The 17,944-nt window shown below is 36.9% G+C and overlaps 1 protein-coding gene and 1 pseudogene across 1 annotated transcript in view; both read right to left on the reverse strand.

The window, feature by feature from the left end:
• LOC107657994 (twinfilin-2-like) overlaps positions 1–14,043 on the reverse strand; it is a 22,937-nt pseudogene extending 8,894 nt beyond the window's left edge.
• A 1,575-nt stretch (positions 14,044–15,618) lies between these two features.
• LOC107658105 (REM2- and Rab-like small GTPase 1) overlaps positions 15,619–17,944 on the reverse strand; it is a 6,084-nt gene continuing 3,758 nt past the window's right edge. The window contains exon 5 of the mRNA XM_016446549.1: positions 15,619–15,904. Coding sequence (XP_016302035.1) covers positions 15,676–15,904 — 229 coding nt within the window. The 3' untranslated portion in view covers positions 15,619–15,675. The remainder of the gene's footprint in view (positions 15,905–17,944) is intronic.

Consider the following 17,944-nt stretch of genomic DNA (forward strand, 5'->3'; position numbering starts at 1 on the left):
GATGGCAAAGATGAATTTTCAGCAGCCATTACTCCTGTCTTCAGTGTCACATGATCCTTCAGAAAACATTCTAATACTCTGATTTGGTTCTAAAGAAACCTTTATTATTATTATTATTATTATTATCAATTATGAAAACAGTTGTGCTGCTTAATATTTTTTACGGAAATCTTTTTCTCCAGGAATCTTTGATGAATAAATAACAGGATTCATTTTAAATTGAAACCTTTTCTAACATTATAAATGTCTTATCTGACATTTTTGATCAATTTTATGCATCCTTGCTGGGAAAAAAGTATTAATTTCTTTCATTAAAAATAATCTTATTGACCCCAACTTTTGGAAGGTCAAATACTTAAAAACACATTTTATACTGTTTAATTTGACGGGAGCCATGTGGAATACATGCACACATCATGAAGTCAGGTTAGGTAATGACAGTGACTTCACTCAAATTTGATAGCGTTTTGCCCTTTCCTTCCCAGCAACTGGATCTTGTCATCTGATAATGAGCTAACATTTCAACAGTACCTGACACTCGGCCTCGTAGGCAAATGCACGCTTGCATACATGCACTTTTATTGCAACAGAGAACAGTCCATCATTCCTTTGACCTCTGCACAGTTCATCCCTCAAGAGCCATTCAGTTTCTATGCCAAATGAAGTGTCATCTGACCTACAGCAGCATGTGAACGCAGAATCAAAATACATTGTGAAATGTGTTTTGTTACTATTTCCTCATGTCAGGTGACACCTGGACGATAAAACAACAAATAAAAAAATTCCACCTAAGAACAAACAATAAATTAAATATAAAGATTAATATAAAAATAAAACTGCAAAATTTAATATTCTGATAACTAGCTTAATCAATAAGTGTCAGTGAATAATGTGACACTATATCCAATCATAGTACAAATTAACAGTACATTAAGTCATATTTCGACTAATTTTAATTAACCTCACATTTTTAAATTTTTCACTGTTTTAAAATCTTAGCTGTTACTCAAGTACAGATTGTAGTTGAATCTCACATCAGGGAAAATATTATGTTACCTATTTATACAGTTTTACACCTTAACCATTTGAGCTCTTAACCATTTAGGAAGTGAAAATCAAGCCATTAATTGAGTAAACATTGATCTTCCACTAATAAAAAGGTACCAAAAAGTACCATGGTACAAACCAGTTTTTTGGTTAGGGTACTATGGCCATACTATGCTTTTTAGACATATATACTGAAGTATTAATTGAAGTTGACCTTGGAGTCCTATGTAAATGCCATGTTACATGAATATGGTAATCGTTCAGAATCATTGTATTGCCATTTGACACCCTCATTGTACCATGGTACATAATTTAGGTGATACTGAAATAGTCGTAATACTATTGGAAAGTTTTATCCCATGAAATCCCATTTATCCTATTTTCTAGCCTTGATTAGGATTAGGATGGTTAAAATTCACTGACAGTTGATCTAAGCAGGTAGGAACAGATGTTTCATTTCAGTCTTGAAGTGAACTTGGTTAATGCACTAGCATTTTTCGTTCACAAGATACTAATCTTGATGCCTTACCTTTTCTGATTCATTAAATTTTCTGTGAACTGAGTGAACCCCTCAGACCCCCTGCTGCTCACTCACCATCTCTGATCAACACCTGGATGAGGCGGTTCCACTTCGTGCCCGGGCCAGAAACTCCCTCAGCTCCTCTGTAACCACCAGAACCAGAAACATGGCGGGTCAGTGTAGTGCCTTCCTACCCGCCAAGGGACCTTCTGAAATTGGATGAAGTTGGACGCACAGGTCAGGTCACCTGGCCGATCTTCTTTTTACAAATTATCTTCAATCAACGGTCAGTGACAGAGCTGTGTGTTGTATCAGAAATGATATAAAGGCAGCAGTATGAAGTGAGAGTTTGGTGTTTGAGAGGCTGTGTGCTATCCAAGCGAGAGGGCATGTGAGAGCAGCAAATGTGTGAGAGAAGGCTCCTGTAACTAGAACAGGATCATGTGTGCTTGCAGAAGGAACCCGATCCCTCTCGCCCCAAATTTAGCAGGCACACTGTCTGTCCTTGGGTAACAACCTGACCATCCCCCAACACCGCCCCGGGGCCAGTTGTTTAAATCTTTTGATATGGATTTGTAAGTATTGTATTTGGGATTCAAGTCATGCCCCTAAACCACAAGTAGACTCAAAACTCATACCACCCTCTTTTGGGTAAGTGAGGAACTGCATTACTGAATGAGGTGCTTTGCTATGCTGTTATTAGTCAGCAACTTCCCAGCATAACGATTTCACTCACTCATTCATGGAGATGTTTGTTGTTTCTAATATTTTTTATAAATAGTGTTCCAGGTTCAGTACAAGTTAAGCTCTAACTTCTCAACGAGGCAAACGTATTTTCTGTGGTAGGCCTAATCAACAGCTTGATTCTGTTATTATCTATCAAATAAAAATAATACAAAAAAATGTTTGTATGTTCCTTATACTATTATTACAGTTACTCATTATTATGATGTTTAGTTTGATTATTATGATTATGATGAAATAATGACTTTACAAAAACACATTCCAAAAACGAATCGTCTGCTAAATGCTTAAATGTAAATGAAACTTGAAAACGATTAGATATTAAAACCTCTGATTTAGTAAACAGTTTTCAACAAATGTTTTTAACAGTTTCTAATTGTATTTATCATTTTCGTTTTGATTGTAGCATACTGTATACAGCAATCAGGCCTACAACTTTAACTTTTCAAATGTTATTTTATGTTTGTGCTTTTGGAAATTACTATTTCTTGGAAATGACTATCCTTAATTAGACGTATTATTTTGCATTTTAAAAGCCACATTTTAAGCACAAAGTATATGTTTTCTGTAAATGTTGCAAGTGAAATAGATTTTTTTTTTATATATATTGGAGCGTACCTTCACTCACTTGCAGGGGCAGATTAAGGTGGTCAGGGGCCCCTAGGCTGATCTTTGTGTGAGCCTCCCCACCCCCCCTTAATCATTATGCTTTACTGGAGAAATGTATTTAGTGCCATACATGGTCCACACGCAAATACAGTAGTATGGTGAACTGGTACACACACACACACACACACACACACACACACACACACACACACACACACACACACACACACACACACAATGGTGCGGTTTGGCTTATAACGCTCAGACAAAAACTCGTTATCGGACGTTAACATTTCATCAACGCATCAAAACTCACAGCCTGTAATTATCAACCGATTCAAAAAAAATGTAGACTTGCAGGTTCTGCATTTTTTTTTAAATGTCGAAAGTTTTTTTGCAGAAGTGAGAACACACAGCTACAGGCAGATGAGGAAGAAAACACAAAAAGATTCAACGATCTATGGCATACAGAAGTGTGGATGTTTCAGACCGCTCAAACAGGAACAGTGTGGTATTGAGGCCAGGGACAGGGCCGAGAAGAAATACACACACATGCTAAGAGGTATAATGATAGCCTTTTACCACTGAAGTGTGTGACAAAAAACATTGGTTTAACCTTTGGGAATGTCCACTTCACAATGACTGTGTGTGTGTTTGTAAGACCAGACATTAGGCAATTACACAGTCTTTATCACTTCATAGACAAACGGTACTAAGTGGTAAAACAGTGGTTTTCTTGGAAAAGGTGACACTTGGGTGTGCATGTTTGTATATGAAGCTCCATCACTTATAAATGTTATATACCCTTAAAACTACTGCCTTTTTACTTTACACATTCAAAAAGATGGTTGAAAGTGCAAACAGGTTGAAGCATGAAAACCAATTTTCCAACTTAACACAAGACACTACAGGTGAATAGGGTAAAACTAATAAATATCACCCTACTTTCCCAGTTAATTCAATCACATTGCATTTTTGTATTGCAAGTTTTCTGAAATGTTGTTTACATATGCAAATTAGGAAATATCTTAAAAGTGCACTAATTTGCATACATTTCCAAAACGGATACAGAAAATTGGATAAATCCAGGTTCAACATTCACCATTTTTTTTTTTTGACATATTAAATCAATCACTCCATAAATCAGAAAATACTGTCAACATCCGAGAAATAAAAAAAATCACCATGTTTTAAGAATAAAAATTCATATAAACCAGGCGAATAATAGATGAACAACCAGCTTGGAATAAAGATAGGAATAAAACTGTAAAGTTTGGTGTAAGTGAATTGGCATGAGGGAAAAAAAATAATTTTAAGAAAAATGCCTTTCAAGATATCTATTGTAATTGAAATTTACAGATGCAACTAAATAAAGGGTAATAAATTAAACACTTGAATGTGTATTTTTGGATGCTTGTTTTCTACTAGTCTGAAAGAAGAAGACGTGTTATGGAAACAAAATAGTCTCAAAATTGACCAGTGCATGAAAAAAAAAAGTTTTGCTTGTAGTGTATTGCCTTAAAGGAAAACAGATTCACACACACACACACACACACACACACACACACACACATTGAGACAGCCATTCCTACAGTGTCCCCACAGGATTTTGTGAGACTATGGTGAGTGCACATTGGTTCCTCTAGTCTAGGGGGTTCCAGGGGTATGCCCCCATAAGAAATTTTGTTCATTTTAATTTTAAGTAAATAAATCTGGTGCATTTTGAGAGCAGAATCAAGTGACTAGATCAATGAAGAAATATGTGCTCATGTAAACAATTTAGTAATTTATTTATTGGTTGCATAGATGTGAATGTGATGGTAGGGCACAACTGTCACTATATATAAATTCCTATAAAAGCTACAAATGCTATTCTATCAAGAGAAGGGAGTGATTTTCTCCTCGTCTTTTCTTGTTTGATTATCATTAACACCGACACTTAACTCGAGAGATGCGACGAGACACGAGATTGGGTTCACGAGAAGACGAGGTCGAGGTTTTTACACATTTAAAAAAAAATTCTCAATGACCAAATACATGACTGTATAGTCTGTAGGTGCATTTTGAATTGTTTGACTAATCTTTTTGTAATAAATGTCATTTCAGTTCTACTTTCTGAGTATGAATGATCATATGCAGTAAAAGACAACAACACTCAAGCACTGTATGAGGTTTTGCCACAAACTGACTGGCTTCTCTCCTGTATAATTTCATGTGAGACTCTTCAGACCTTAGAACTGTAGCCTACATGAATTAAGAGCTTCTAGAACCTTTGACCTCCTAACTTAAGTTCTTTTCACAAATTGAACATAGAAATAAAAACAGTATAAATAACATATAATAAACAACACAGGTATTTCTTAGTGTATTAAGTGCAAACAATAAGTACAGCCATAATCAAAGTAGGCTACTCTCTATATTTCAAGTGCAAATAGAGACCAAATTTTTCAAACATCATACAGAGCTATAGACAACTACACAACCTATTATAGCCTACATACTAATAACAGCCTAAATATGTAGACTAATTTGTGCACATCAGGGAGTCGCTCTCAAAACACGGGTATTAAGCGGGGAAATAGTGTGTCGAACGAGTGTCGTTCTCCTCTGGCCAAACGAAACCAGCAGTTTAATTCTAGGCTGCAGCAAAGTCAGATTGTGCAGGGGACTCATCTTCCCGTGGTCCTGTCCCGCTGGCCGTCAAGGTGCGAGTGCGCGTTTTACTTGCGTTCTTTCACCTGAACTCTCGGCGGTGCTGAGCGTGCATTCTACAATACAAGACATTAATTTTGTCAGATGCTCTGCAACAAATCCTCCTTTAATGTTTCTTATGGGCCAGTGAGGGTCTTTTTTTTTTTTTTGTTCGCGCTTAAGTAAATTTAAAATAATAAAAAAATAGTCTGGCCAATCCGAGGCCCCTGCACACGTCGGGCCCCTATGCTGCAGCTTAGGCAAGCCTGTGCGTTTTAATCCGTGCTTGCTCACTTGGTAGATTTAAGATGTGGAAATTTTTGCAAAATAGTCTGGCACCCTGCTCAGATCCTGTTATTAAGCACATACAAACAGAATAAACGATGTCTCATCACTGAAGTAACGGCGTAATCAGTGTAGCTCGCAGCCCCCTCTGTTGGTGAAAATAATCACTGGTGATCGGACTTTCTTGCAATGTATTTGAGGGCTGTTTAGAACATGTTGTAAAACGGGGGCATTTCCGTGGACAGCTAACGTTACAGTGGGGGTCAAGAAGACCCCAAATAACGTGACTGTCTCCAAAAATGGTCACCCTTACGCAGGCTAAACTAAAATGGATAGTAAGCTCATATTTGATGGGAAAAGTAACTAACCAGTATTTTGGGTGTCTTGTTCAACATAATTTTTTCATATAAAAGCAACAGAATTTAGATCACATCCGATTTATTAGCCACAAAGCACCGTACCCTTCGACCTCAGCCGCCTGCTCTCATCTTGCAAAGCTAAATTCGTAGTATGCTTCCTAAATGCACAATTAAAGTGAAAACAGCTACAATGGCACAATCATCGAATTAACATTCTCCCCTTTCCCCCTCAAAACTAGCATTTCCTCAATAAGTGCAAAGTAACTTGAACAAAATAAAGTGAAACTTGAGAGAGGGGTGGTCAGTGTATATTGTTATGTGATTTGTTTTTATAAGCGATTCAAAAGAATGCCAGTATTGCAAAAGCAAAATACATAAAAACAAGAAAACAAAACCCAGTAAAAGAATGCCATAAAAGCAATTTGCACTCACAGATGGAATTATGTTGAGCTACACATCAGCTGAGCATGTCTGAAAGCCTTCAAAACCATGTCTTTGGACAGTTGCATATTTAATTTAAAAATTGTTCCATTGACATTTCTACATTCACAAGATGCTAAATCTACAGGTGCTGAGTTCTGCTGTAGTTTGATCAGCTAAGAGCAGATCTGCAGAAACGTTTTACTTCTCCCACACAAGTCAATTTGATCAAACACTTTGTTACAACCTCATAAACAAAACAGAAAATGTGAACAGGTTACTTTACAAAGTTTTACAAAAAAGTTTTAATGATACAGATATAAAATGAACAAAGAAATACAACTTGGCATCAAGGCCAATCTATTTACAGTTCAAAAGTCCTACGGTGAGCAACTCCGTGTTTGAAACTCCAAGAGAGAGGTGAATGATGCCACCTGCTGGAAGAACACATCACAGAGGCTGACCTCTGACAGCGGCCCATCAGTCATCAATCGTGGGTAACCAGAATGCCTGTGGAGGTGAGATTTTAGCATACATTATAAGTGGTTGTCAGCTGGTGCACAGTGACTACTGCAGTATTTATACAGCCATAATCAGACCTGCCGGGGAGTATGGCACTGTTTTTGAATATTCCAAGCCCCTATTCCTCCTTTTATGATAAAGAAATAGTTCAACCAAAAATGAGACTTTTAGCCATCCAAGATTTAGATGAGTTTGTTTCTTCTTCTGAACAAATCTTCTGATTTGGAGAAATGTAGCATTACATAATTTGCTCACCATTGGATCCTCTGCAGCAGGCATGTGATCAGCTAGAGACAAAAAAGTGGGAAAATCTGACCACGCTCCCACACTTACTATGATTTTTTTTTTAATCACATTAAAAGATATGTCTTATATTGTAATAATACATACTGTCCTGTAAAAATGAAAAGCAGCATTTAATAATCATATTATTGGTAATATATAATATAATAGAATACAATATACAGGGTTTAAAGCAAAAAAAATCCTGAGCCTGAACTTTTTTCCGGGGGCAGGGCGGGGCAGCACATGCAAAGCATGCAATGACTGTGGCAACTTTAACATTTGAGAGGACACTATGGCAAAGTTATTGCTTTCTCACCTTTAAAGTTGTCCAAATGAAGTCCTTAACAATGCATATTAATAATCAAAAATTAAGTCTTGATATATTTACGGTAGGAAATTTACAAAATATCTTCATGGAACATGATCTTAACTTAATATCCTAATGATTTTTGGCATAAAAGAAAAATCTATAATTTTGACCCATACAATGTATTTTTGGCTATTGCTACAAATATACCCCAGCGACTTAAGACTGGTTTTGTGCTCCAGGGTCACATATGGTTGACCTGAAGACACTTGGAAAATTATGATCTATATCACCGCTTATCGACACAAGGGGTGTGACGGTGCTCAAGAGATGAGACAAAATGCAGATACTTGGTTCACTAGAACGTGACAATATTTTAATACTATTTTTAAGAAATTTTCAATGACAAAATATTTGTCTTTTAATTACAAAAAGTAAAACAATGCAGTTGTATTTAGAAATATTTTAACTAATCTAGGGCTGTAACTAATGATTATTTTGACAACTGAGTAATCTGATATTTTTAGTAACACAAACAGACCTAAGTGAAAACCAGGCTTAAGTATGACTATTTATATATAAACTAACGATGAGCCAATAATAATTGGCTCAAATAAAATATCAAAACCAAGAAATTACATGATTGCATTGAACAACACTGTTAAAATACATAATGTAATATGCCTATACATAATATGAACATAACCAACTTAAACACATTATGTATTAAAACAAATACCTGCAGAGGGTGCCAACAGCCTGGTGACGTTTCACTTTACAGCATTATTAAACAATGTTTAAATCCATTTAATTTTAATATTTGGCCACATGCAGAAACTTTTATTTTGAAATCGCGATGTACAATACATGGCATATTTAGACATAGGTTGATGTATTCTCCTGTGTTGGCAAAGGTTTATAAATGATTTATGTTACAAATCGAGTGAGATAATGCACACAGTTTTCTCAGATGAACGTTAAGCAATTCAAATTCACGGCATATGCAGATGAAGAGTTTAGCCCCTTTCACACATACAGTACTGGTAAATTACCAGTACCTTTTAAAAAATCCCGGTAAATTTATTCTAGCAATCATATCGTTTTATGGAGATGACATGATTACTCCGAGCTGTTTACAAAGCTCCGCTGCTTTTTAATTAGTTATTCTATGTAAATATGCGCTAGATGGACATCTTTGAACATTGCGCCTAGCAGCTTTTTCAAAGTGTCGCGCTTCTCCAATCATCAGGGCTGCGACTCCGCAATTGGATACTATTACAGTGGGGCAAATAAGTATTTGATACACTGCCGATTTTTCAAGTTTTCCCACTTACAAAGAATGGAGAGATCTGTAATTTTCATCGTAGGTACACCTCAACTGTGAGAGACAGAATAAAAAAAAAATCCAGAAAATCACATTGTATGATTTTTAAATAATTAATGTCCATTTTATTGCATGAAGTAAGTATTTGATCACCTACCAACCAGCAAGAATTCTGGCTCTCACAGACCTGTTAGTTTGTCTTTAAGAAGCCCTCCTATCCTCCACTCATTACCTGTATTAATTGCACCTGTTTGAACTCGTTACCTGTATAAAAGACACCTGTCCACACACTCAATCAATCAGACTCCAACCTCTCCACTATGGGCAAGACCAAAGAGCTGTCTAAGGACACCAGGGACAAAATTGTAGACCTGCACAAGGCTGGGATGGGCTACAGGACAATAGGCAAACAGCTTGGTGAGAAGGCAACAACTGTTGGCGCAATTATTAGAAAATGGACTCGAAAGTGATATCAATCAACAAGATATTTTTTTTTAAATGTAGGACAATTTTTTTCCACAGCCAAACGCTGCACGCCGGAGATCCGGCACGGTGCCTGAGAACTTTAAGCCCTGAATATAATATAATAAAATTATTAATAGAATTGTTATTATTAAAGTGAATGGGTGCAAATATTTCGGTGGATTGTGATGTGAAAAGACAAAAGGGATGGACTTTTAACACTGGAGGAAGCATTATTATAGAACTATGGCCGGAAGTGACGGTTTAAAGCTAAAATGCCTTGATGGATTTGTTTCTTACAATCATGCAGATTTTCACTTAACAAGACATGATGGACTTGAGTCGATGGAGTCGAGTAGATTACTTTTGGATTATTGTGATGTTTTTATCAGCTGTTCCAACTCTCATTCTGACGGTACCCATTCACTGCAGTGGATCCACTGGTGAGCAATGATGTTAAATTTCTCCAAATCGGTTTCGATGAAGAAACACTCAGGTCATCCAAGATGCAGATGAGTTTGAGTAAATGTTTAGCAAATTTCCATAAATCCAAACAATATATACAAACTGCAAAAATGCAAGGAAAGTAGATGTTTCACCAGTGATCAGTGTTGGGAGGGCGTTTTGAGTGCACACATTCCATTTGGAGCAAACTGTAACAAAAATATCAGATCGGCTTCTACCTTATGGTTAAGTCTTACCATGTTAGAACAGGCACTGGCAAAGGTCATGAATTTGGGGTTAAATTGTAGACAGGTGACTGGACCAGTGTGCTTCCCATCAAGAAGTGCTACTTTCATTCCACTCTCAGCATTCCACACATGGATCTTGCCATCTTCTGATCCTGAAAATCAAAATGTTGAGGAGACAGGCATCACTTTCTGCAACCTAATCTCTAGTCCTTTCTGAATCCATTGGTGAAGACTTACCGATCATGATGAACTGAGAGTCTGGTGTGAAAGAGGCCTCCAGAATAACACCTTTACTGTTGTTATAGCCCTGCAGTGAGGAAGAAAGAAACTCCATGATACACCATCTTAAACACAAACTTTGACAAAACCTATTCAAAATGACACTATTTTCTCACCCCAAATGAGTGGAGCACGGCTCCTTTGAAAGCGTCCAGCACTCTGAGTGTTCCTCCATTGGTGGAGACCAGAATGAGCTTTCCGTCATTGCTGAACTTGAGACCCGTCCACTCACAGGTTCGCTCATATTGTAGTTTAAAAGTGGCGAATGGACCCTGATGCAGGAGGTGTGATACAAATGTATTCATTTTCATCATTTAAAAGACAAATATCACTACTTCTTCTAAGATGCAGTTTTATACAATTACCTTATCAAAGGAGCGTAGATCGTAAAGCTTGACCATCTCAGAATTCACTCCCGCAGCAAAAATCAACCCCTCAGGATCAAATGAGCACACAGGCTTGCCTTGCAGGTGCATGAGGCCCTGTGAACACAACCTAGATTACAATCTAGTATTGACTAACAAGAAAAACACACACTAACCCAAAATAAAAATACTGCTTACCTGACAGTTAGGTGAGCGAAGGTCCCACAGGCGAATAGTTTTATCAAGGGAGCCAGAAATAAATGTGTCGTCAACAGGAGACATAGACAGAGCAACAACCCTGAAACAGGATAAAATACACAAAAACAAGCCCTATAAATCAAATGCCAATAAACAACAACAACAATATATTTAATGTCACAGATCCTCACCTCTTACTGTGTCCAGGAAAGTAGCGAATGTACTTATTGTCATGTAGGGACAGGTATCGAATAGTATCTGTGGTACCACATTGGTAGTGAGAAGAAAATACCAATAGCATGTCAAAGTAAGATTTTACAAGTGAATCGATAAAATGTACTGTATACGGTGTCAGATGAACAGGCTCAACCCTGGGCAAGGCAGTAGTCTGTACAGTTAGCTCCTTAACAGGGCAGAATAACAGACCCTAAAAACTGTACAAACAACTACCTCAACCCAGAGCAGGCACAGGTAGACACAAACCTCAGCAGTAAAGCTTTGAGAAAATCACTTAAACATAAAAATAAACAAATAATTATAAATAATAAACATTATATATACATATATATATATATATATATATATATATATATATATAGAAAATGTTCTACTTTTAGGTAAAATAAAGCATATCACACTGCAGGAAAATGCTGTCATAATATGAAAAACAAAGAAATAAAAAGGCACAATTAACAATGTACTCCTGGATAACATTTTATCCTGAGAACCATAAAAAAAAGTTGTATGAATTTTGTTGTTTTTTGTCATTACATTGGTTGGAGCATAAGAAACAAATGGAGAAAAAACATGTTTGAAAAAAAAAAAAAAGATATTTTATTCATATTTCGTCCTTTGTAGAGGACGCCAGGACTAAGTTATTCAGATAAATAAATAGACACAAAAAGGCATGTATAGGCAAAAACAATGTTTTATTTTTTTCATTCACCAATCAGTTTTTAGGTTTAAGGCTATTTTTAGCCAAACTTTCTACAAATGATGATTCTCAACTATTATGAAAGATATATCAGAATGATTTGGAATATGTGCATAAAATATCCATAAATTGGTATTCCCATTCTATACAATGTATCTATACATTGCATCTAATTTGCATATGAATGTGTTCTTGGGGGAAACCATAATGAAAAAAAAAAGTGTTATAATGGGAGCAATAACTTAGCAACATTTTCATAAGAATATCCCATATTTTCATAGGAATATTGATATGTAATTTCTTTCCCTTCTGACTTCTTGTGTCTCCCCAAAATGCCTGATTAACATGATTTTTGTCCTGTGTCCTCTACAGAAGACATGTATGAAAATTCTGCAATTTCGTAACAAAGTCATATTCCGATTTGAAACCCCATAACCTTTTTCTGAGATGTTTATTCACAACAAACAATTATTAAATTCTACAAATTAGCCAGATTTAAATAATAATTACAAAACATTATCAGATTCCCCTAAGAGTGCTAAATTTGATCATTCTGTCAATATCAGTCATAGTTAAAGACCAAGGAGAGGGAGTGTTTATGATCAAGCCTCCAAACATTTGATATCTCTAAAAAGCCCTGAATGTGGCATGCATGGTCTCAGGGAACTTCACTAAAATATAATGTCTTTTACAAAGGACAAAAGTCTAAGCCCCAGGAGGGTCCCATGAGGGTATGACACAACTGAACGGCATAGGAACTTAAACAACACAATATCATACTGAGACTTTATAAGGAGTCCTACCATCAATCTTGTTGGAGCTGTAGACAACAGTGTTGGCGGCATGGGTGTATCTGATGAGATCCACACCGTACTTCTTACTGTAAAGCGTCCGTTTGGGTCTGATATAAAGGACATAGACGAGGAAATAAATAAGTTAATCTGGTTGCTTAATTAGAAACATGCAATTATGTGTGTGTCTGTATCATGAAACACAACATTAAAAACAAAATACTAAGGCGGGCTCGGAAGGAGGCGTGGATGCTAACGGTTAGCACGCGACTACCTCTCATTCAGACTGTAAATTCGACTCATTTCCGCGAATCGGTTCCTTCGAAATAGTCATTTCAAAGATCCGGTTAAAGATAATGCGGTTCTTTTACGTCATTTCGTGGTCCTTGACATTCGAGCGTAGCATATTACGATAAAGCCATACCAGTTATTAATAGCGGCGTTTATTAAAAATGTATGTGTTACAGTATATTTAGTTACCGCCATGATTCAGCGAATAAAACATTAAAACGGCTCTGGTTTCAGTCAGTCAGTGAATAAACTCAACTGAATCACTGAAAAGATCCGACTCAAACGAATCGAACATCGCTACTGTACATAAACACGTCCAAACCACAATACTCTCTATGAACAGTAAAATTCATAAATCTTATTACAGTACTAGTCGTTCTTAATCTTTCACATTTCACACAGGAATGCTCCTGTAACCAAGATCAATGCTTTAAGAGCCCGTTAAGACCAAATCAACGCGGAACAACACTAGCCAGTTGTAGGAAAAAGCGACTTACTTTCCCTCCTGGCAGTCGTACAAGACAATCGAGTCGTCATCGCTACTCGATATTACAGTTTCGCCGTTCGAACTGAAGTCAAAGCAGTTGATTTTGTCCGAATTCTCTCGGAAAACCTTCGCAACCCTGAAACTCCGCAGCACATTGTCTGTGAGCTTCATTGTGGCCTTTCTGCCTGGCCAGGCGCTGGGGATCGTCTAGTTAAAAACGAGTAGATCGGGATCTGGCTTATCAGTTTTGTGTGTTGCGAGTGTTTTGTGATAATTTTTTAAAGTGAAAATAGTTTTAGATGTACATTTTTGTCACGTTAAAAAAGCCCGCCGACAAAATTCGTCAACGAACCGGATTACGAAACCGAGATGAAGCTAGAGGTAGTAAAGCGGTAAACGAAATGGCCACCACACCTGCGGACGTTTCAGAATAAAAGTCCCATGCCGACTTGAGCTGAGAGTCCAAGCCAGAGGAAGATTTTGAAGTTATTTAGGGGTCTGATTTATTGTACACACTTAACATTAACCTTCCATGACGTACACGAAAAAAAAACAAGTGAACGTCCGGTTATTTAGTTTTGATTTGACAGCTGTAATGAGGATCTGAATTTCACATCTGCTCTCTAGCTGCTGATGTGTTTATCTGTATTTGTTGCTAGGTTGATTCCTATACAGTCTATGGTCGAGTCTCATATTTCAGCCGTGATCAAATGCCACATTTATAATCCATCAACAGTACATTTAGTTTTCCATCATAATTTCTGTCCGAGACTTTTTTTCAAATAAATGCAGGGCTGAACAGAAACAGGATGTTATTATCATACTACAAGATGAATCTATTCTCTCATATATGATACATTCTGCACATAGACATCATACTAGCCTCACCCAAAACCAGCCAGTGGTATAAAAGTAAGGACTGGACTGTTCTAGAAAATTACACCGAGAAAATCAGCATCAAACGCTTACCAAATACAAAGCAGACTAATTTTTTTTCAGTGAATTAAAGAGCTGGATTAGGTGTACTTAACTTTGTTTCCTTTCTAACGAAACAAATCTACAATGGCAAGCAGTGATTCAAATGTGAGTTCTGTACTGTGTAGACTTCTGCAATGAACATATGATTAATATGAACTTGAATTAACCAACATCTGTTTTTCAAAGGGGGAAATCTGCACTGTTGGAGATATGTATATATTCACAGTGAATGTAAGTGAGTTTGCGCCAGAAGAAGTTACTGTAACCTCTACCAACAATTCAATCCAAGTCTGTGCAGAAAAGGTAAGCAAAATAAATTCTAACAGCTATTTTAATAGCAAGCTTTCTCTTCACTGATTTTTTTCTTTTAAAAATGAAGAGCATTAATTGGGCTTTGTTTGTGTTTTTACTCAACATCTTATTATATTCTGTGTCTTTTTTAAATTTAATTTCTTTTCTTTCTTCTTTCGAGTCAGCTGGCATCAGATGGCACAATTGTGGACTCTGTTTGTCAGAAGTGCCAATTCCCGGTTGATGTGGATCCAATGTCAGTCACATCTTCTCTAGAGAAAGGTGGCTTGTTGAGTATTAAAGCCCAAAAACAAACAGTAAACGGCTCTGCAATCATAGATTAAATCTAAGAAGTGAAAACCTAATGTATGGATGTATGTTTGAGCATTTTTGAAACAATCTGTTTTCTCATTATTGTACTATAAATTTCATCATTTGGATTATTAAACAAAAACAAAATGTTACAATTTGTGTTTGTATTTTAATAAGGATTTTGACTTCAAAATATAATCTGAGGTTCATGAGTATATGCATATAACAATGTTTTTTGTTGCAACTGTCGTCAAACTACAAGCAAACTCATTTCATGACATTTTTATATTTTTGTTCACCATTTCTTGACTCACAGATATTTGTCACTGACTGAAATGAAATAAAATTATAGGCATTTAGGAACCTGAAAAATTACTTCAAGTAAGTGGTATTCAGTGTTTCCATAGCAGCATATTCCATCTATGAATTTTATTGACCAATCCATGTTAGATTGACCCACAATACACGTACAAGCTATACAATTATCTCTGAGTCTGTTTCTCTGAGAGCAGCCTGTGTGGAGATGGACACAGATGAAGCAGCCACACAGTCCTGGTGCCACAGGTTTTCTGCAAGGGCATTAGGAGGGGTGCTACTTCACCAAGCCCCGCACTCACATCACCTCCCACTCGGAAGACCGGAAGACCCCAAACCTCTTGAAAATGTGTTACGTCACTCTCTGTCACATCTGTGTGCATAAATAAGTCAAATCTGCACTGTTAAGGGCCATAAATGTCACACGACAACACATTATGCTGTTAATCAGTGCTATTTTAGTATCATTCAAATACTATTATAGTTTAGTAACATTTTGAATGTTTTCATTTCCCACATAATTTCAATTATTTTTTTTATTTCAGTTTTAGTTTGAGTTATTTTAGTATATCAAGTTAAAATAAGAAAAATAAGTTTAAGGTTTTGATATTTTATTTCAGTTATTGTTTATTTTATTTCAAGTAACATTTTTTAAATAAACTGTAATAACCCTGCATAATAACACATACAGTAGGTATAGAAAAGAATCACCCTCCCTTTAAAATAATCACATTTTGTTGCTTTGAAGCCTGAAATGAAGACGGACACAGTTTTTGTTTTATCCAGCTGTATTTAGTGCAACTTACAACATCCAAGTGACAGATATAACAACAACGTAAGAAAAACAATGCCATTGTGTCAGTATTTTGTTGAACCACCTTTTGCTTTAATTGCAGCCTTTAGTCTGTTGGGATTTGTCTCTACTAACTTTGCACATCTAGACTTTGCAATATTTGCCCACTCTTCTATGCAGAACTGCTCAAGTTCGGTTAAATATTATGGTGAAAATTTGTGGACTGCAGTCTTCAAGTCATTCCACAGATTTTCCATGGGGTTTAAGTCTGGGCTCTGACTAAGCCATGTAAAGACCTTTTTCTCCTTCAACCACTGTGTGCTCAGTTTTGCTGTGTGCTTTGGGTTATTGTTATGTTGGAAGGTAAACCTTCTTCCCATTGACAACTTTCTGGCAGAGGGCAGCAGAATTTCTTCAAGAATTTGACCGTATTTTGCCCCATCCATTTTTCCTTCTATCCTGACAAGTGCTCCAGTACCTGCTGCAGAGAAACACCCCATAACAGGATAGCACCACCTTCATGCTTTACTGTAGGAATGCTCAGTGCTTGAAGTGGAAAAAAAGAAGTGCCGGTACCCAGTTTTGGAGATCTCCAGGCTGCAATTATACACTTCTCGGCTTTTAGAGTAACGGTGGTCCGACAGTGGAAGCGCAGCATTGGCCCCGCCTGGCTCGCACTGGCCTGACAGTTGAAGAGCGACAACCCTTGCGGTAGACCGACTCCACTTGCATTCATTCACGCGATTTGTGGAGATGAGAGGTGACCCCTCCTGGTAGTGTGATTTATATACTGTTATATTTCACCAGACACTGACGCTTTGACTCTGAGTAGGCCTATCGGCAACATGTTAGAAGTGCCAGTACGCACAAAAAAGTGCCAGTACGCTAAAGACTAAAATTCAGAAGTGCCGGTACTGTGTATATACAGGGCATACCGGCCCACTTCAAGCATTTGGATGGTGAGCTGTATAGGATTTCCGCCAGACATTTCGTTTGGTTTTGAGGCCAAATCATTCAATTTTAGTCTTATCTGCCTCAGAATCTTCAAGGTGTGGTTTGGCAAAGTTCAGTCATGACTGCATGTAGCCTTTCTTGAAGAGTGGCTTTTTTTCTTGCAACCCTCCCATACAATTTGTGATATTGTTGTCACATGCATACAATGATCACTCTTTGTCATAAATTCGTGCAACTGCTTCAGAGTTACTGTAGGCCTCTTGGTCGCCTCTCTGACCAGTTTCCTCCTGACTCTTTCATCCAGTTTGGAGTGACGTCCTGATCCGGGGAGGGTCTGTGTTGTACCAAATACCTTCCACTTCTTAATAATACACTTCACTGTGCTTCTAGGCATTGATAAAGCCTTTGACATTTTTTTTGTATCCATCTCCTGTAGTGGTTGACCGATATGGATGCCGATATCTTGGAAAGCAGGGTGGCCGATGGCCGATATAATTTTATTTATTTTAATTAATATTTAAGAAATTTGAAATAATTTGAAATTGGATTAAAAAGTAAACGTGTAAAATAAACATACTCTAGAAGACAAAGTATTTTTCACAAATAAATAAATATTTAATAAAAATATAATTAAAAAGGAAGTAAACACTGTAACCAACAGGGCACTCGGTATTCTGGGAAGTTTGTGT

Source organism: Sinocyclocheilus anshuiensis, unplaced genomic scaffold (assembly GCF_001515605.1).
Source record: "Sinocyclocheilus anshuiensis isolate Anshui unplaced genomic scaffold, SAMN03320099.WGS_v1.1 scaffold2171, whole genome shotgun sequence".
NCBI lineage: Eukaryota > Metazoa > Chordata > Actinopteri > Cypriniformes > Cyprinidae > Sinocyclocheilus > Sinocyclocheilus anshuiensis.